The 14,586-nt window shown below is 49.5% G+C and overlaps 1 protein-coding gene across 1 annotated transcript; it reads left to right on the top strand.

The window, feature by feature from the left end:
* Positions 1 to 12,214, top strand: Slc38a7 (solute carrier family 38 member 7). The gene is made up of 10 exons (XM_090357538.1): positions 1 to 384; positions 1,758 to 1,956; positions 2,148 to 2,292; positions 3,113 to 3,211; positions 3,749 to 3,806; positions 4,004 to 4,118; positions 5,392 to 5,539; positions 6,020 to 6,219; positions 6,913 to 6,967; positions 8,974 to 12,214. The coding sequence occupies exons 1-10, from the start codon at positions 115 to 117 to the stop codon at positions 9,074 to 9,076; spliced, it is 1,392 nt and encodes a 463-aa protein (XP_090213664.1). The 5' UTR covers positions 1 to 114; the 3' UTR covers positions 9,077 to 12,214.
* The last annotated feature ends 2,372 nt before the right edge of the window (positions 12,215 to 14,586 follow it).

Here is a 14,586-nt window from a genome sequence, read left to right on the forward strand (position 1 = left end):
ACAAGAGTCCTCGTAAAATAGCTGTCTTGAGCAAGCGAGTGTTCCTCAGTTACTCCCAGAGATGTGGTCGTGAGACAGAACCCGAGCTCTTACAGGAAGACAACTTTCAGGACCATGGCACAGTTTAGCATTAACAATGAGTACAGCGAATGGGACTCCAGCACTGATGCTGGGGAGCGAGCCCGACTGCTGCAGAGTCCCTGTGTAGACACAACCCCCAAAAATGAGGGGGAAGCCTCTCCTGAGGGTCCCAACAGAGGCACCACATCCACACTTGGGGCCATCTTCATCGTTGTGAATGCCTGCCTGGGTGCAGGGCTGCTTAACTTCCCAGCAGCCTTCAGGACTGCTGGGGGTGTGGCAGCTGGCATCTCCCTGCAGATGGTGAGTATACAAACCCATGACAGATGAGTGGGTGGGCGCTGCGTCTGTAGAACAGCTATGGACTGAGGCTACCATTCTTCCCCTCCCTTATACCTGGCAGACATTATCAAGTTATTCCATTTACTCTGTTCTACTCTTATCAGAAGTCTTCAGGGAGATTTAGACATGAATTGCAGGCTGGGAGCGTAGCCTAGTGGTAGAATGCTCACCTAGCATTCACGAAGCCTTGGGTTTGATTCCTTGGTACCACATACACAGAAAAAGCCAGAAAGGGCTCTGTGGCTCAAGTGGCAGAGCAGTAGCCTTGAGCAAAAGTGTCCAAGGACAGTGCCCAGGCCCTGAGTTCAAGCCCTGGGACTGGCAAAAAGAAAACACACATACACACACAAACACAAACATGAATTGCACCAAGACATGTGAATTAATGCATCTTCTATCTGGCAAATATCATGTAACCCTTTTATTAATTACAATCAAAAACAAAAACATGAATTGTATGGTTAACTTTTTTTTTTGCCAGTCCTGGGCCTTGGACTCAGGGCCTGAGCACTGTCCTTGGGCTTTCTCAAGGCTAGAGCTCTATCATTTGAGCCACAGTACCACTTCTTGCTTTTTTATGTATGTGGTAACAAGGAATCGAACCCAGGTCTTCATGCATGCTAGGCAAGCCCTCTACTACTGAGCCAAATTCCCGGCCCGGCATGGTTAACTTTTTAGGTGTTATTTTGATTGTGTTTTCAGCTTTCCAAGAACTCTTATTTCTTTTTTTTTTTTTTTTTTGCCAGTCCTGGGCTTGAGCTCAGGGCCTGAGCACTGTCCTTGGACTTTCTCAAGGCTAGAGCTCTACCACTTGAGCCTCAGCACCACTTCTGGCTTTTTTCTATATATGTGGTACCGAGGAATCGAACCCGGGTCTTTGTGCATGCTAGGCAAGCACTTTAACCACTAGGCCAAACTCCCAGCCCAGAACTCTTATTTCTTTTTTTTTTTTTTTTTTTTTTTTGCCAGTCCTGGGCATGGGCTCAGGGCCTGAGCACTGTCCTTGGACTTTCTCAAGGCTAGAGCTCTACCACTTGAGCCTCAGCACCACTTCCGGCTTTTTTCTATGTATGTGGTACCGAGGAATTGAACCCTGGTCTTCATGCATGCTAGGCAAGCACTTTAACCACTAGGCCAAACTCCCGGCCCCCAGAACTCTTATTTCTTAAAGAAAACCTCAACTTGGCAACCTCTAACAGTCAGTTAAAATTGCCTTGCCAAATGAGATCCATTTGCCAGAGGCACTTTGGGCATTGGTTCAGTGAATAGTGTGTGAGCCCAGGACACCCTTAGCTGTCAGCCTATCTCACACTCTCCTTTCTCCCTGCCTACAGGGCATGCTGGTTTTCATCATCAGTGGCCTGGTCATCTTGGCCTACTGTTCCCAGGCCAGCAATGAAAGGACCTACCAGGAGGTGGTATGGGCTGTGTGTGGCAAGCTAACAGGTGTGCTGTGCGAGGTGGCCATCGCTGTCTACACCTTCGGTACCTGTATCGCCTTCCTCATCATCATTGGGGACCAGCAAGACAAGAGTAAGATTCTTCCCAAAGCACCTCCCTCATCTCCCCCTAACCCTGAGGATCCCGGGTGGGAAAGAAAAAGGATTAAGTACTTGCCTGACCTTGTCTGAACTTGGGCCCAGTGACAGAAAGCCTGAGGCATAACAGAGTAGGAAAGCCACATTCTGATGGCCTAGAATGACATTGCCTTCCTCCCCATGCAGTTATAGCTGTGATAGCCAAGGAGCCAGAGGGAGCCAACAGCAGCCTTTGGTACACAGACCGCAAATTCACCATCAGCCTCACTGCCTTCCTCTTCATCCTGCCCCTCTCCATTCCCAGAGAGATTGGCTTCCAGAAATATGCCAGGTTTGGAGGTGCCACCCCAGTGTGGGTGGGACAGAGCTCTGGTCATGGGCTGCTGGAGACCCTCTATGGCATCTCGCCTTCTTGGGTATCAAGGATGAGCAGACCGAGGCGCATAGTGTTTGAGGCCCAAGACTTTCCTTTTCTGTCACTATCCATTGCATCCGTGAGAAAGTCAGTTCTAAATATCCTTATCAAAGAAGGAGAGTATCAAGAAGTGAGAAGGCAACCTGCTAGCTTGGAGGCTTTTCCTGGGAACATGGGCTTTGAGGTCATTTAGAGATGCCAGCCTGGAAGCATCTTCCATGTAGCTCATGATGAAGGGAGACGCTGGCTGCCTGGCTCCATGTCTGAAGGATGGGGTAAGAGGTGGGGGGCTGTGTCCAGGCAGTTACCTATTCTATAAGCAAAGGACTGCATTCTGTTGTCTCCATGGTCCCCTTAAATGTTGGTATTCTTCTGTATACTCATCCTTTACCTTCAGCATCTCTTAGTGCTCAAAAGACCCACAGAACAGCCTGCAGCTGACCCTGTCAAGTCTGGGCGGCTCAGATCCAAGTTGTTGCTGTGCTATGGAGCCCAGTTCTCCAACATGGTCTCTGAGCCATGGAGCTAAACTATATCGTATGTGCCAATAGCCAGAAAGGCTACACACTGGCTTCCAGCTCCCTCCTACCTGTGGCAGGTCTCCATGAAACCTATGTCCCAAGACTTTGCTTATCATAGTTCCATCCCAAGCACAGTTGGTAGAAACCCTGAGATGGCATCAAACAAGGGGCCACTGGGACTGGGGAGGAAAAAGTCACTCTGTCCTTTCTGATAGCTTCCTGAGCGTCGTGGGCACCTGGTATGTCACTGCCATCGTTATTATCAAATACATCTGGCCAGATGACGAGATGACCCCAGGGGATATCCTCACAAGGTGGGTGAGGCTGACAGGGTAGAACCTGTCGCATTGGCCCTGGGAGGGGTTGGGTCAAGCATCCAAGGCCACATGGGCTCTTGCTGAGGCTTATTGACTCTGAGAAGGGCTGACTCACCAAGCAATGAAGGGAGATGGTGAGAAACCCTAGTGAGATCTGACAGATGCTAGGTGCTAGACACAGCCCAGGTTGGAGAGACTTCTAGAGTGAGAGTGCACAATTTCCTGACACCATTTATCTCTATTTTCTGTATCTTCTTTACAAGCATGAGTCCATTTTTTTTCTCTTAAATCTATCCTTCTGCCTTTATAATTTTTTCTGCATATATATATAATTTTTTGATCAGAAAAAGCAAGTCAGAAATTCAGAATTTGGGCTTTAAGAGGACCTTACAGGGTCTTGGTTCACTGCACTTTAAATGGAGGTGCTCGGCATGTGGAATGCTGGCCGCTGGAGGCGGTGGTGGCGTGGGGGAAGCATAGATGGGAGAGACGCTCCGAAAGCATCACAGGCGGCTGTTCATTGTTTGTTCTCAGGCCAGCTTCCTGGATGTCTGTGTTCAATGCTATGCCCACCATCTGCTTCGGATTTCAGGTGCCAGCTACAAGATCTCTGCCATTCCCTTAGGCCATCCCTCACCCTAGGATGGAACTCATATCACAGGCTAGATGGGTGGAATACTGGGCGGGAAGGGGAGGATAAAGCAGGGGCCCTGCAATTTCCTCTTGTTCCCAGGGCCTTTGTCCCCAAGGCCTCCGTCCCCACTATCACCATGCTCTTCACCCAAACAGTGCCATGTAAGCAGTGTGCCCGTCTTCAACAGCATGCAGAGGCCCGAGGTGAAGACCTGGGGCGGAGTGGTAACAGCCGCCATGGTCATAGCCCTGGCTGTCTACCTGGGCACAGGTGAGTGCTTCCCCTTCAAGGACCAGGACAACAAACACTTTGTAGACATTGGGTTGGATGTGGGCTGGTTAAGATGAGAAAAGCATGTTCCTCCATTCATTCATGGGTTCTAGATTGGTGCCTACTAAGTTTCAGAAGCTATTGTCAGTGAAGGTGATGAACGTGCGTCCCTGGGGGCATGGCATTCTCCTTGTGGAGCCAGTCATGTGAGAGTGAATAGTGAATAAGGGTTCTGGTGCCGTCACGATGGGTAGGGGTGGGTTCACAGAAGGCCCCTCTCTGAGGAGGGTCCATCTGGGGAGGCTCAGGTGATGAGGCGGAATCTGAAGGGTGGAATGAGCATTCTGAAGAAGCAGAATCTCTGAACCAGGGTCAGAAAGGAGCTCTGTGTAGCTGGGCTGCAGAGATAAGAAGGCAGGTAGCCATGAGGCTGGACAGATCATGAGGAGGGTGATTGAGATGAAGTGTTTCTTGCAGGGGAGTGGCTGGGGAATGAAGACTTGGGCTACTGCATGGAGTGGTTTGGACAAGGACCCTGTGGCCCTTCCCTGGCAAGAGAAAGGTGGGGCGGGGGCTGCTAGGGCCAGCACTATTCCAGCCTCTGAAGCATAGCTAGAGACAGGAAAGGCAAACAGGCCAAGTATTTGTACAGTGAGGTTTATGTCCTGGCTAGAGAGACAATTGAGATGTACTCTGAAGAAAATAGAATGGGGGGATGAGTGAGAGCCTGGCGTGAGGGTGGTTGTGGAAGGGCAGTATAGTTTGAGGAGGGGCCATCTGAACTGAGAGCCTAATGGTGAAATGAAGAGCTAATCAGACCATGAGCACAGAGATTCTAAGACAAGAATACAAGACAAGTTCAAGTTCAGAAATGTGGTAGGGTGGGCTGGGAATGTGGCTTAGTGGTAGAGTGCTTGCCTAGCATGCATGAAGCCCTGGGTTCCAATTCCTTAGTACCACATAAACAGAAAAGGCCAGAAGTGGCTCAAGTGGTAGTGTGCCAGCCTTAAGCAAAAGAAGCTCAGGGATAGTGCCCAAGCCTAGAGTTTAAGCCCCAGTAAGGACAAGAAAAAGACAGAAAGAAATGTGGTATGAGGGCTAGAGAGCTTCTAGCAGGAAGGGATCTCAGAAGGCAGGGTGGGGAGGCACCTTCTGAGATCAATTCCCCCAGGCTCAACTTCCTGAGTTGCCAACACCCAATAGTAGTAACTAGTCCACCCCTCACCTCCTCAGGCCACCCACCTGTTCCCATTCCCCTTGTCCCTGTCCACAGGCATCTGTGGTTTCCTGACCTTCGGAACTGCTGTGGACCCAGATGTGCTCCTGTCCTACCCTTCCACAGACATGGCTGTGGCTGTGGCCCGAGCCTTCATCATCCTGAGTGTGCTTACCTCCTACCCCATCCTGCACTTCTGTGGGCGGTGAGACCCCTCCCCAGCCCGCTCAGAGCTCTGGAAGCCCTCCAGTGTGGCTCTTGGCCTTATGTGGAAGCCATTTTGTGGAAGAAGTATAAGGCAATAGAGAAATGTCCTTGCCTAGAATGGCCCCCAAGTACTGCGAGTGAGGATCTGACAAGTCCTTTGTCCCAGGGTAACCAGAACATTCTGTGAGGCCTTGAGGAATCTCCCGTCCAGTTCCTTTCTCTGAGCTCTGACACAGACACCCACCCTTTTGGAAACTCCACCCAGTTTCTTGTAATTTAGTGTCATTTTCATGTGATGAGGCAAATCCCTGAGCCTTCGTGGTCCCCATCACCATGGTGATGGAGGCCTATGTTACAGAAGGCCTGGGCTCAGTCCAGGTCCCTGCCTGCAATCTACCCAGTTCAAGGTCTGGTTCATGTGACCGAGAGGCAGGAGGCATTAATATGGAAACCCTCAAGCTCCTCCTCACACCGGTAGGGCGGTGGTCGAAGGCCTATGGCTGCGCTACCAGGGGACCCCCGTGGAGGAGGATGTGGGGCGCGAGCGGCAACGGCGTGTGCTGCAGACACTGGTGTGGTTCCTGCTCACCCTGCTGCTGGCTCTCTTCATCCCTGACATCGGCAAGGTCATCTCGGTCATTGGAGGCCTGGCTGCCTGCTTCATCTTCGTTTTTCCAGGTGTGAGCCCCTGCTGCCCCTGTCTCAGCTCCTTTTCATGGCCTCCTTGGCCTCAGCTCACTGCTAGCCCAGGGAGGGTAAACTACCAACCTGTGTCTCTTGCCCACCTCAGCTGCCTGGGGGTCAGCATATACCCCTGAAGGGAAGATTATCATCTCCCTTTCATGGGTAGGATGTGAGGCTCACTGAGGGCAGTCTTGCCCAGAGGTTAACAAGCTCAGCTAGAAAGCCTCAAGCCCTTTCAGACCCATCAGCTGGGCCCTATGCTTCCATTCTCACTTTTCATTCAAGCATGTGTGCCTACTTGACTTAGGGATCTGGCTGCCAAGGCCATTAAAAACTCAGACTCACTTACGTCTATCTGAAGGGGCCTGAAAGCCCTTCCCACTGGACTTGGAACAAGGAAGTCCTGTCTACTAAGGAGTTCACTGGAAGGAACCTGTAGTGTGAACTACCAAAGAGTCACCATTTGGCTCTGAGCCCTATGTACAGCCCAACCCATGCATGTCAGGTGCTGGCCTATGGAGAGAGCAGAAGCAAGGCCTCCGACTGAGAGTAGTGGAGTGGAGGGCAGGGGTGGAGTCTCTCTAAAGGAAAAAACAGGCCTTTTTCTACCACCCCACTGCCTCTTGTGCTGAGGGAGGGAGCCAGACCCTGCTCCCTCCAAACCCAGGGCCACCTCTTCTCTTTCAGGGCTGTGCCTCATTCAAGCCAAGCTGTCAGAAATGGAAGAGGTCAAACCAGCCAGGTAAAGCAAAGCGGACCCAAGGGCCTCCTGGGATTGTGGCCAGGGTGGACTGGGAGAGGGTCTTACCATTCACAGGAGGACTTGGAAAACAATGCGGATTGAATGCATAGTTTTTAAATAGGTAATCTACACTAGTTGTAACAATTAAAAATACTACTGAAGGACTTAGTAAAAATCAAGTGTCTCCCAGTTCCCCATCATGCCCTCTCCCCATTATCCCCGTGGACTGTGCTCCTTGAAACGAGTTATACACGGCTATGCACAGATATGGAAGCTTACTGTGCGTGGTTTTTGTTGATTTCAATTCAGGGTCTTACTACATAACCCATACTGCTCTTATAGTCATTATGTGGCCCAGCTTGGCCTCAAACTTGCAGTCCTCTTGTCTTGGCCTCCCTAGTGAATGTTACAGGCATGTGCCGCAATGCCTGGTTCTTCCTTCTTTTAATGGATTCAAGATACAGTGTCATGTGAGCATGTCCTGTCACACATCTTGCCACATCCATTTGGTGATTTTGATGAGATCAGTTCATAAAAAATTGGTGAGTCAGGAGGCACTTCATTTTGCTTTGGCACATGGGTTTCCTAATTACCTTCCTAAAAAGCAGTTCCAAAGTCTCAGCAACACTGAATGATAGCGCCCTTTGCCTTGCCTGTGCTGCCTGTAAGTTATGGCACACTTGTAACTGAAAAACACGTGTTAATGAGTATTGAACAGGCTGAACGAAAGGTTTACATGCTTTAAGAAAAATGATGCTGTTGGACACCAGTGGCTCACACCTATAATACTAGCTACTTAGGAGACTAAGGCCTGAGGATCAGGGTTCGAAGCCAGCCTGAGCAGGAAAGTCCATGCGTCTCTTATCCCTAATAAACTTTTCAGAAAAAGCCCAGGAGTGGCGCTGTTGTTGAGGTGGTAGAGCCTTAGCTTTGAGCGCAAAGAAGCTCAGAAAAACAGTGCCTAGGCCCTGAGTTCAAGTCCCACAACTGGCAAAAAAGAAAAAGGAAAATTATTCCAAGGGCTGGGAATGTAGCTCGGTGGTAGAACACTTGTCTCACATGCATGAGGCCCTGGGTTCTATCCCCAACACTACAAGAAAACAAAAAAGAAATATCCCACAAATAACACTTGTATCCTAGGACTCAGAAGGTTAAGACAAGAGGATCAAGTATTCAATACTGGCCTGGGCTACATAGCAAGACCCTATCTCAAAAAAACAAGAACAGGCAGGCGTCAATGGCTCTTGCTTGTAATCCTAGCTACTCAGGAGGCTAAGATCTGAAGATAACAGTTCAAAGCCAGCCCAGGCAGAAAAGTCTGTGAGACTCTTATCTCCGGTAAATTACCAAAAAAAGAAAAGGGAAAAAAAAAGCCAGAAGTGGAGCTGTGGCTCAAATGGTAGAGCACTTGCTGGTGTTTTTGATAGCTGAGTATTTGTAGTTGTCTACTTTCTCTCCCCCCCTATCTCTCTCTTTCTTTTGCTGGGTTATGGGGCTTGAACTCAGCCTGGGCGCTGTCCCTGAGCTCTTCAGCTCAAGGCTACCATCCTACCCTTGAGCTAAGCCCCAATTCCCATTTTCTAGAGGTTAATTGGAGATAAGAGTCTCAGGCCTTTTTGTGCCTGGGCTGGCTTTGAACGTTGATCCTCAGATCTCAGCCTCCCAAGTAGCTAGGATTACAGACGTGAGCCACCGCTGGCTTTTTGTCTCTTAAAGGTCACATTCCACATGACTTGCTTGTTCCTTGACCTTCTCTCGGTCAGGAGACCTGCATTTGTGCCCTGGTCCCACCCTAGTATGCTTCAACCATTCAGTTAACTCCACTAGGCCTCCATCTCCTTACCTTTAGACACCTGGCCCAAATGCCTCTTTATAGAAAAGGCCCTGGAAACTCAGAGGTGCTCTTCCATCAGACACAGTGTACTTCTGTTACAGAGCTTAGTTGATAAGTGTGCAGAGTCAGAAACAAGTTGACTGACCTGTCCCTCTCGCCCTCTGCCCTACAGCTGGTGGGCATTGGTCAGTTATGGAGTCCTCTTAGTCACCCTGGGAGCCTTCATCTTCGGCCAGACGACAGCCAGTGCCATCTTCATGAATCTCTTGGCATAGCCACTGCCATTGTGGACCCCAGGAGCCATTTCTCAGAGCACTGGGCTACCCCAGCTCCAACATCATTCCAGCCGGGGTGATGGCACCCAGACATCTTTTCCAGGAAGAATTAGCCCCCTACCACCTCAGACCCTTGCCCTTCCTGCTTCTCAGCCCCTACAGTGCTGAAGGCAGGGGCTGGTCTCATGTCCCACAGGAGTTTCCTCCTCCTCCACGTCTCGACTTTCTCAGTTCAGTGGATGGAAAGCATCTTAGAAGAGAACCCATTTTGATGTCCCTGGAGAAAGGCCGTGTGCAAAAAGCTGGCATCCTCCCTTGCCCCAGAGTTGCCTGTGCAGCATAGGGGCTATGTTCAGTGCCCGTTCCTGTCCCCAGCAGCCATGGCCAGTGGAAACTTCTGGGATCTGAGCTTCTGAAGGTGGCCATGGAGTTATACAGATGTACAGAGACAGCTGTCTATTCCCCAGATGCTCAGGGAGCCTGCTAGCCACATTGCCATGGCTAATTGCTATTCCCCAAGTCTCAGTGGGGGGCAGGGGGAGATCTCACCCTGACTCTCCAAAGGCGGGGCATCCTCTCCTGTGTCCCCAAACATCAAGTCTCATGTTTACAAATGGTGCCAGCCTGGCTCTGAGACCAGGGGCTGCCTGTGCTGTGGTGCTGTGAGTGCTCCTTCTTTAACTTTATCCATTGGTGAAGGTAGGCTGGTGTTTTTCCCTTCCTGTTCCAGATGGGCCCTTTTCAGAAGGTCAGGGTGGGGAATGACAGAGCCTGGGAACTTTTCAAGCCCTGTGGGCTGAGCTGACCAAAACCTGAGTGAAGTTCCTGTGTGTGTGTGTGTGTGTGTAATTGTTTACCTTCTCACTGACCCTCCTCTTCCCCTCCCCAGCCAACCACAGCCTGAGAGCCCAAAGGGAAAAGGACCACTGGAACCTAAAAGTTTCCCTTCCTATCTCAGTCTTGGCTGCCTCCTCCTCCCCCAGCCTGTCTCCCCCTCTCTGGCATTTTTGTTTTGTTGCTTGGGCCGAGCAGGAGGGCTGGGTGAGTGCCAGACCCTCTCACCAGCTTCTCTGGCTGCACACCTCCATCAGGTAGGCTGCTCCGTGCCCTACAGAGCTCATACCTGGATTGTTGATGCCAGTAGGTTAAGGACAGATTGCATGTCTTCCTGTTAGGATCCCCTCCCCCCACCCCCACTGGCTCACTCTGTTAAGGTACAGGATTAGCTTTCCTCCTCAGGAACCCCAATGTTTATTCCCTCCCTAATCCTAAAACCTGTGTTAGCAGTAATAGGGGGTGCCCACCCAGTAGCCCTCACCCAATCTTCCAATCTAGGAAGCAAGAGCCGGATGGAGAAGGGGAGCTTCCATCAGCCCCACTGGCAGGAGGAGGAGCAGGAGCTGTAGCTTCCTTCTCATGGCCCCTCCTAGCACCCACTCTTCCTTCCTCTCCTACAGCCTCCTGCCCAGCCACAAGCCCTGCCAAGGCCAGGCAGACAGACTCTAAGGGCTGCGTTTCAGGAGTTAGGGTATGTACAGCGGGAAAGCTGCATAGACAGGCCATGGAGGGAAAGGGACAGGGACCTGGGTCCTGGTCTCTGGAGCCCTCCCTCCCTGCCCCTTCTCATCAAGGCCTTTCACTGCTCCTCTGTCAAGCACACTCAGAGGAGGAAGGGCGGTTAATAACAGGCCTGTGCAGCAGAACTGTGTCCCGTGTAGCGCTGGGGACAGTCTAGGGCACAGACGGAGAAAGAGGGGTTGAACTAGGAAATGTAGATGGCATTTGGCCCTCTGTCTCAGGAGTCCCTAACCAGACAGGGACCTGGGAGAGACTCTGAACACCAGCCTTTCTTGTCTGTCTCTGTCTATTTGTCTTTCTTTTGTCATGGGACTTGAACTCTGGGCTTGGGCGTTGTCCCAGAGCTCTTCAGCTCAAGGCTATTGCCCTACTCAGTAAGCTACAACCCCACCTCCCGTTTTCTAGTGATTGATTGGAGATAAAAGAGTCTCACGCTCTGTAGTGCCTGGGCTGGCTTTGAACTTTGATCCTCAGATTTCAGCTCCTGAAAAGCTAGGATTATAGCTATGAGCCACTGTGTCTCACCCAGCCCTGCCTTTCTTTCCACTTCCCTCAGTCCCTCTCTAAATTGGGCCAGTCCTACTGTGTCCACCTTGACTGGGCCTCTCATATAGGGTACTCAAGTCACATTTTCTTTTTGGCAGTACTGGGGTTTGAACTCAGAGCCTTGTGCTTGCTTGACTCATGCCACCAGCCCATTTTTTCCTTAGTTGTTTTTTATGTTTATCCCCAGGCTACCTTGAACTGCATTCCATACTCTTTGCTTTCTAAATAGCTGGGGTGACAAGGGTCTCACAAACTTTTTGTCCACAGTGACCTTAAGCCACAGAGAAGCTAGGATTGTAGGTGTGAGCCACTGTATTTGGCCCAACATCCCTTAATATTCCCTACTCTCATCTGTCTCCTCATTAGTCTAAACACATGGGAACAAGGTAGATTCTTGATCCACTAGACACCATAGCCCAGTGCCTGCCTGAGAAAAACACATGCTCAATAGCTGATTGAGTGAGTGTGAAAGCAAATAGCAACATTTACAAGTCCCCATATTGCACTAACACTACTTGGGTCATCCTCATGTAGTCCTTACATTAAAGAAGTGGAGAAACTGGGAGTTTGGCCTAAGGGTAGAGTGCTTGCCTAACATGCATGGAGACCTGGGTTCAGTTCCTTGGTACTACATACATAGTCAAGCCAGAAGTGGTGCTGTGGCTCAAGTAGAGCTCTAGCATTGAGAAAGTCCAAGGACAGTGCTCAGGCCCTGAGTTCAAGCTACAGGACTGGCAGAAAACAAAACAAAACCGGGGCTGAGGGTGGCTAAATGGTTTGCCAGGGTCACATATAGAAGTGGAGCCATACAGGACTTTGCATGAGTAAGCAAGTAAGCAGAAACCACTCTCAACCAGCCTGTGATCTAAACCTAGACTGCAAATCCAAGAACCTTTGACCCTCATAGAAACCCTTAGATCCCCTCCCAGCCAATCCTTATCAGGAGGCCTGTCAGCTGATGGCTCTAAACAAATGTTCTCAAGATTCTGATTCTCTTATTTTCAAAACGGGAGTGCAAGAACACACCTGTAATCTCAGCTACCTACAGAGGTAGGATCTCTGTCCATCCAAGGCCAGCTCACACAAAAGCATGAGACCCTATCTGAAAAGCAAACTAAAAACAGGGCTGGGGGAGTAGAGCATTTCATTAACACATGCCCCAATACCACCAGAAAATGAGAATGGCAGTCACTGATGTTTGTATGACTTACAGGGTTAAAGCAGAGACAATGTAATAAAAGTACTTGACTTGAAAAAAAAAATAAAAGTGCTTTGAAACTCACTGACGGCTGCATTTCTCATTGGGCAAATTGGTGCTGGGGGCTCTCCATGGCCTCCTAGAAGGCTCGTAAGTCAGGAGTGGCTACAAATGCTGATTCTGCCTCTCATGGTGGAGTCTGAGACCCTATGGCCAGCACTCTCCATGAAGCTAATGCAGGGGCCTACACAGCAAAGCCATTGGCTTCTCAGACCTGGATCCAGTTTCAAATATGTCTTTTATGCAAGGAGAACTTAGGAAGTTGATTCTATTCTCTGAGTCCTCTTGAATGTTGATCTCAAATGCTAGGATTGCTAGGGGTGTACTGTTATGCGGAGCTTCAGAGGTTCTCTTCTTGTGGTTGTAGGTATTATAGATCCAAGACATAATAATACCTGGGGAATACCTGGCAGGTAGCAGGACTGTATTATTCGTCATTTTACTGACTAGATTGTGCAACTGCAGTTACTTCATTTGGTCAGTAGAGGTTGCCTTTGTATAAATCTGCTGGCGGAGATGGAGTCAGCTTTATCTGCCTAGGTTGGCTTCAAACTGTAATCCTCATATCTCAACCTCCTGAGAGCTAGAATTACAGGGTAGACGATCAATACCTGACAAGAGTACATTTCTTTTTGGCAGTGTCAGCTCTTCTCTTACTCCCATTCAGTTTAGCATTTCTTTATGATGGGAACCTGGTCCAGTTCATTATTACTAAAATAAAAAGGAAAGAAAGAAGGTGACCTATTACAGTTACCAGGGTCAGCTGGGGTCCTGTCTCCAGATTCCCAGCACAATTGCTCGGTCCCCCGTGACCATCTGATGTTTACTTGTTGAGCCCTTAATCCACTTATGTTCCCCATGCTCATTCCAGTGGATGGAGAAAGCCCTGGGATCCTTCTTTGTCCCCTTCCCCCTCCCTTTTTCTTTCTGCCAGTTCTAGGGCTTGGACTCAGATCCTGAGCACTGACCTTGAGATTTTTTTGCTCAAAGGTAGCATTCTACCACTTGAGCCACAGCACCACTTCAGCTTTTTCTGTGTATGTGCTATCAAAGAATCGAATTCGGGGTTTTGTGCATGCGAGGCAAGCACTCTACCACTAGGCCACAGGCCCAGCCCATTCTCTGTCCCTTTTATTCCAAAACATTTAGCTGTGAACAACTATCAGGAAAAGCATAGAAGAAGAAGCTGAAGCCAGGTATCAGGGACTCACACTGGTAATTATAGCTACTCAGGAAGCTGAGATCTGACGATCACAGTTCAGAGCCCAGGCATGGAAGTCCATGAGATTCTTATTTCCAATAAACCTCCATAAAACTGGAAGTAGCACTATGGTTCAAACTGGTAGATCTCTAGCCTTGAGCTGAAGAGCTCAGGGACACAGCCCAGGCCCAGAGTTCAAGCCCTACAACCAACCAAAAACAAAAAACATGGACTGGGAGTCTGGCCTAGTGGTAAGAGTGCCTGCCTAGCATGAAGACCCAGATTTGATTCCTCAGTACCATATACCTAGAAAAGGCTGAAAGTAGTGCTGTGGCTCAAGTGGTAGAGCTCTAGCCTTGAAAAAGCTCAAGGGCAGTGCTCAGGTCCTGAGTTCAAGCCCCAGGACTGGCAAAAAAAAAAAAAACACCTGATTGCCATGGCAACCCACTATAGAATCTGCACCTCCTCTGTTACTCAGGACTTTTGTCTCTCCCAAATAATTTCAGCTTGGCATGTCTATAGCTAGAAGTAGTAGAGGGACTCACTGCAATCTCAGAAGATCATAGTCCCTAGGTATTTACAAATGAGTATCTCCTGTAGTCCTCTGTGCTTACATCTGGCCATTCACTGAAGAACAAAAGTACTACATTCTTGGCATTGGTGGCTCACACCTGCAATCCTAGCAACTCGGGAGGCTGAAATCTGAAAATCCCAGTTCAGTGTCAACCTAGCCAGAAAAGTCCATGAAATTCTTCAGTTAACTCCAAAATAATTTTTTTGCCAGTCCTGGGGCTTAAACTCGGGGCCTGAGCACTGGCCTTGGGCTTTTTCAAGCCTAGAGCTCTACCACTTGAGCCACAGCATCACTTTCGGCTTTTTCTAGGTATATGGTACTGAGGAATCAAATTCGGGTCTTCATGCACGCTA

Source organism: Megascapheus bottae, chromosome 24, assembly GCF_031878675.1.
Source record: "Megascapheus bottae isolate mThoBot1 chromosome 24, mThoBot2.hap1, whole genome shotgun sequence".
Taxonomy (NCBI): domain Eukaryota; kingdom Metazoa; phylum Chordata; class Mammalia; order Rodentia; family Geomyidae; genus Megascapheus; species Megascapheus bottae.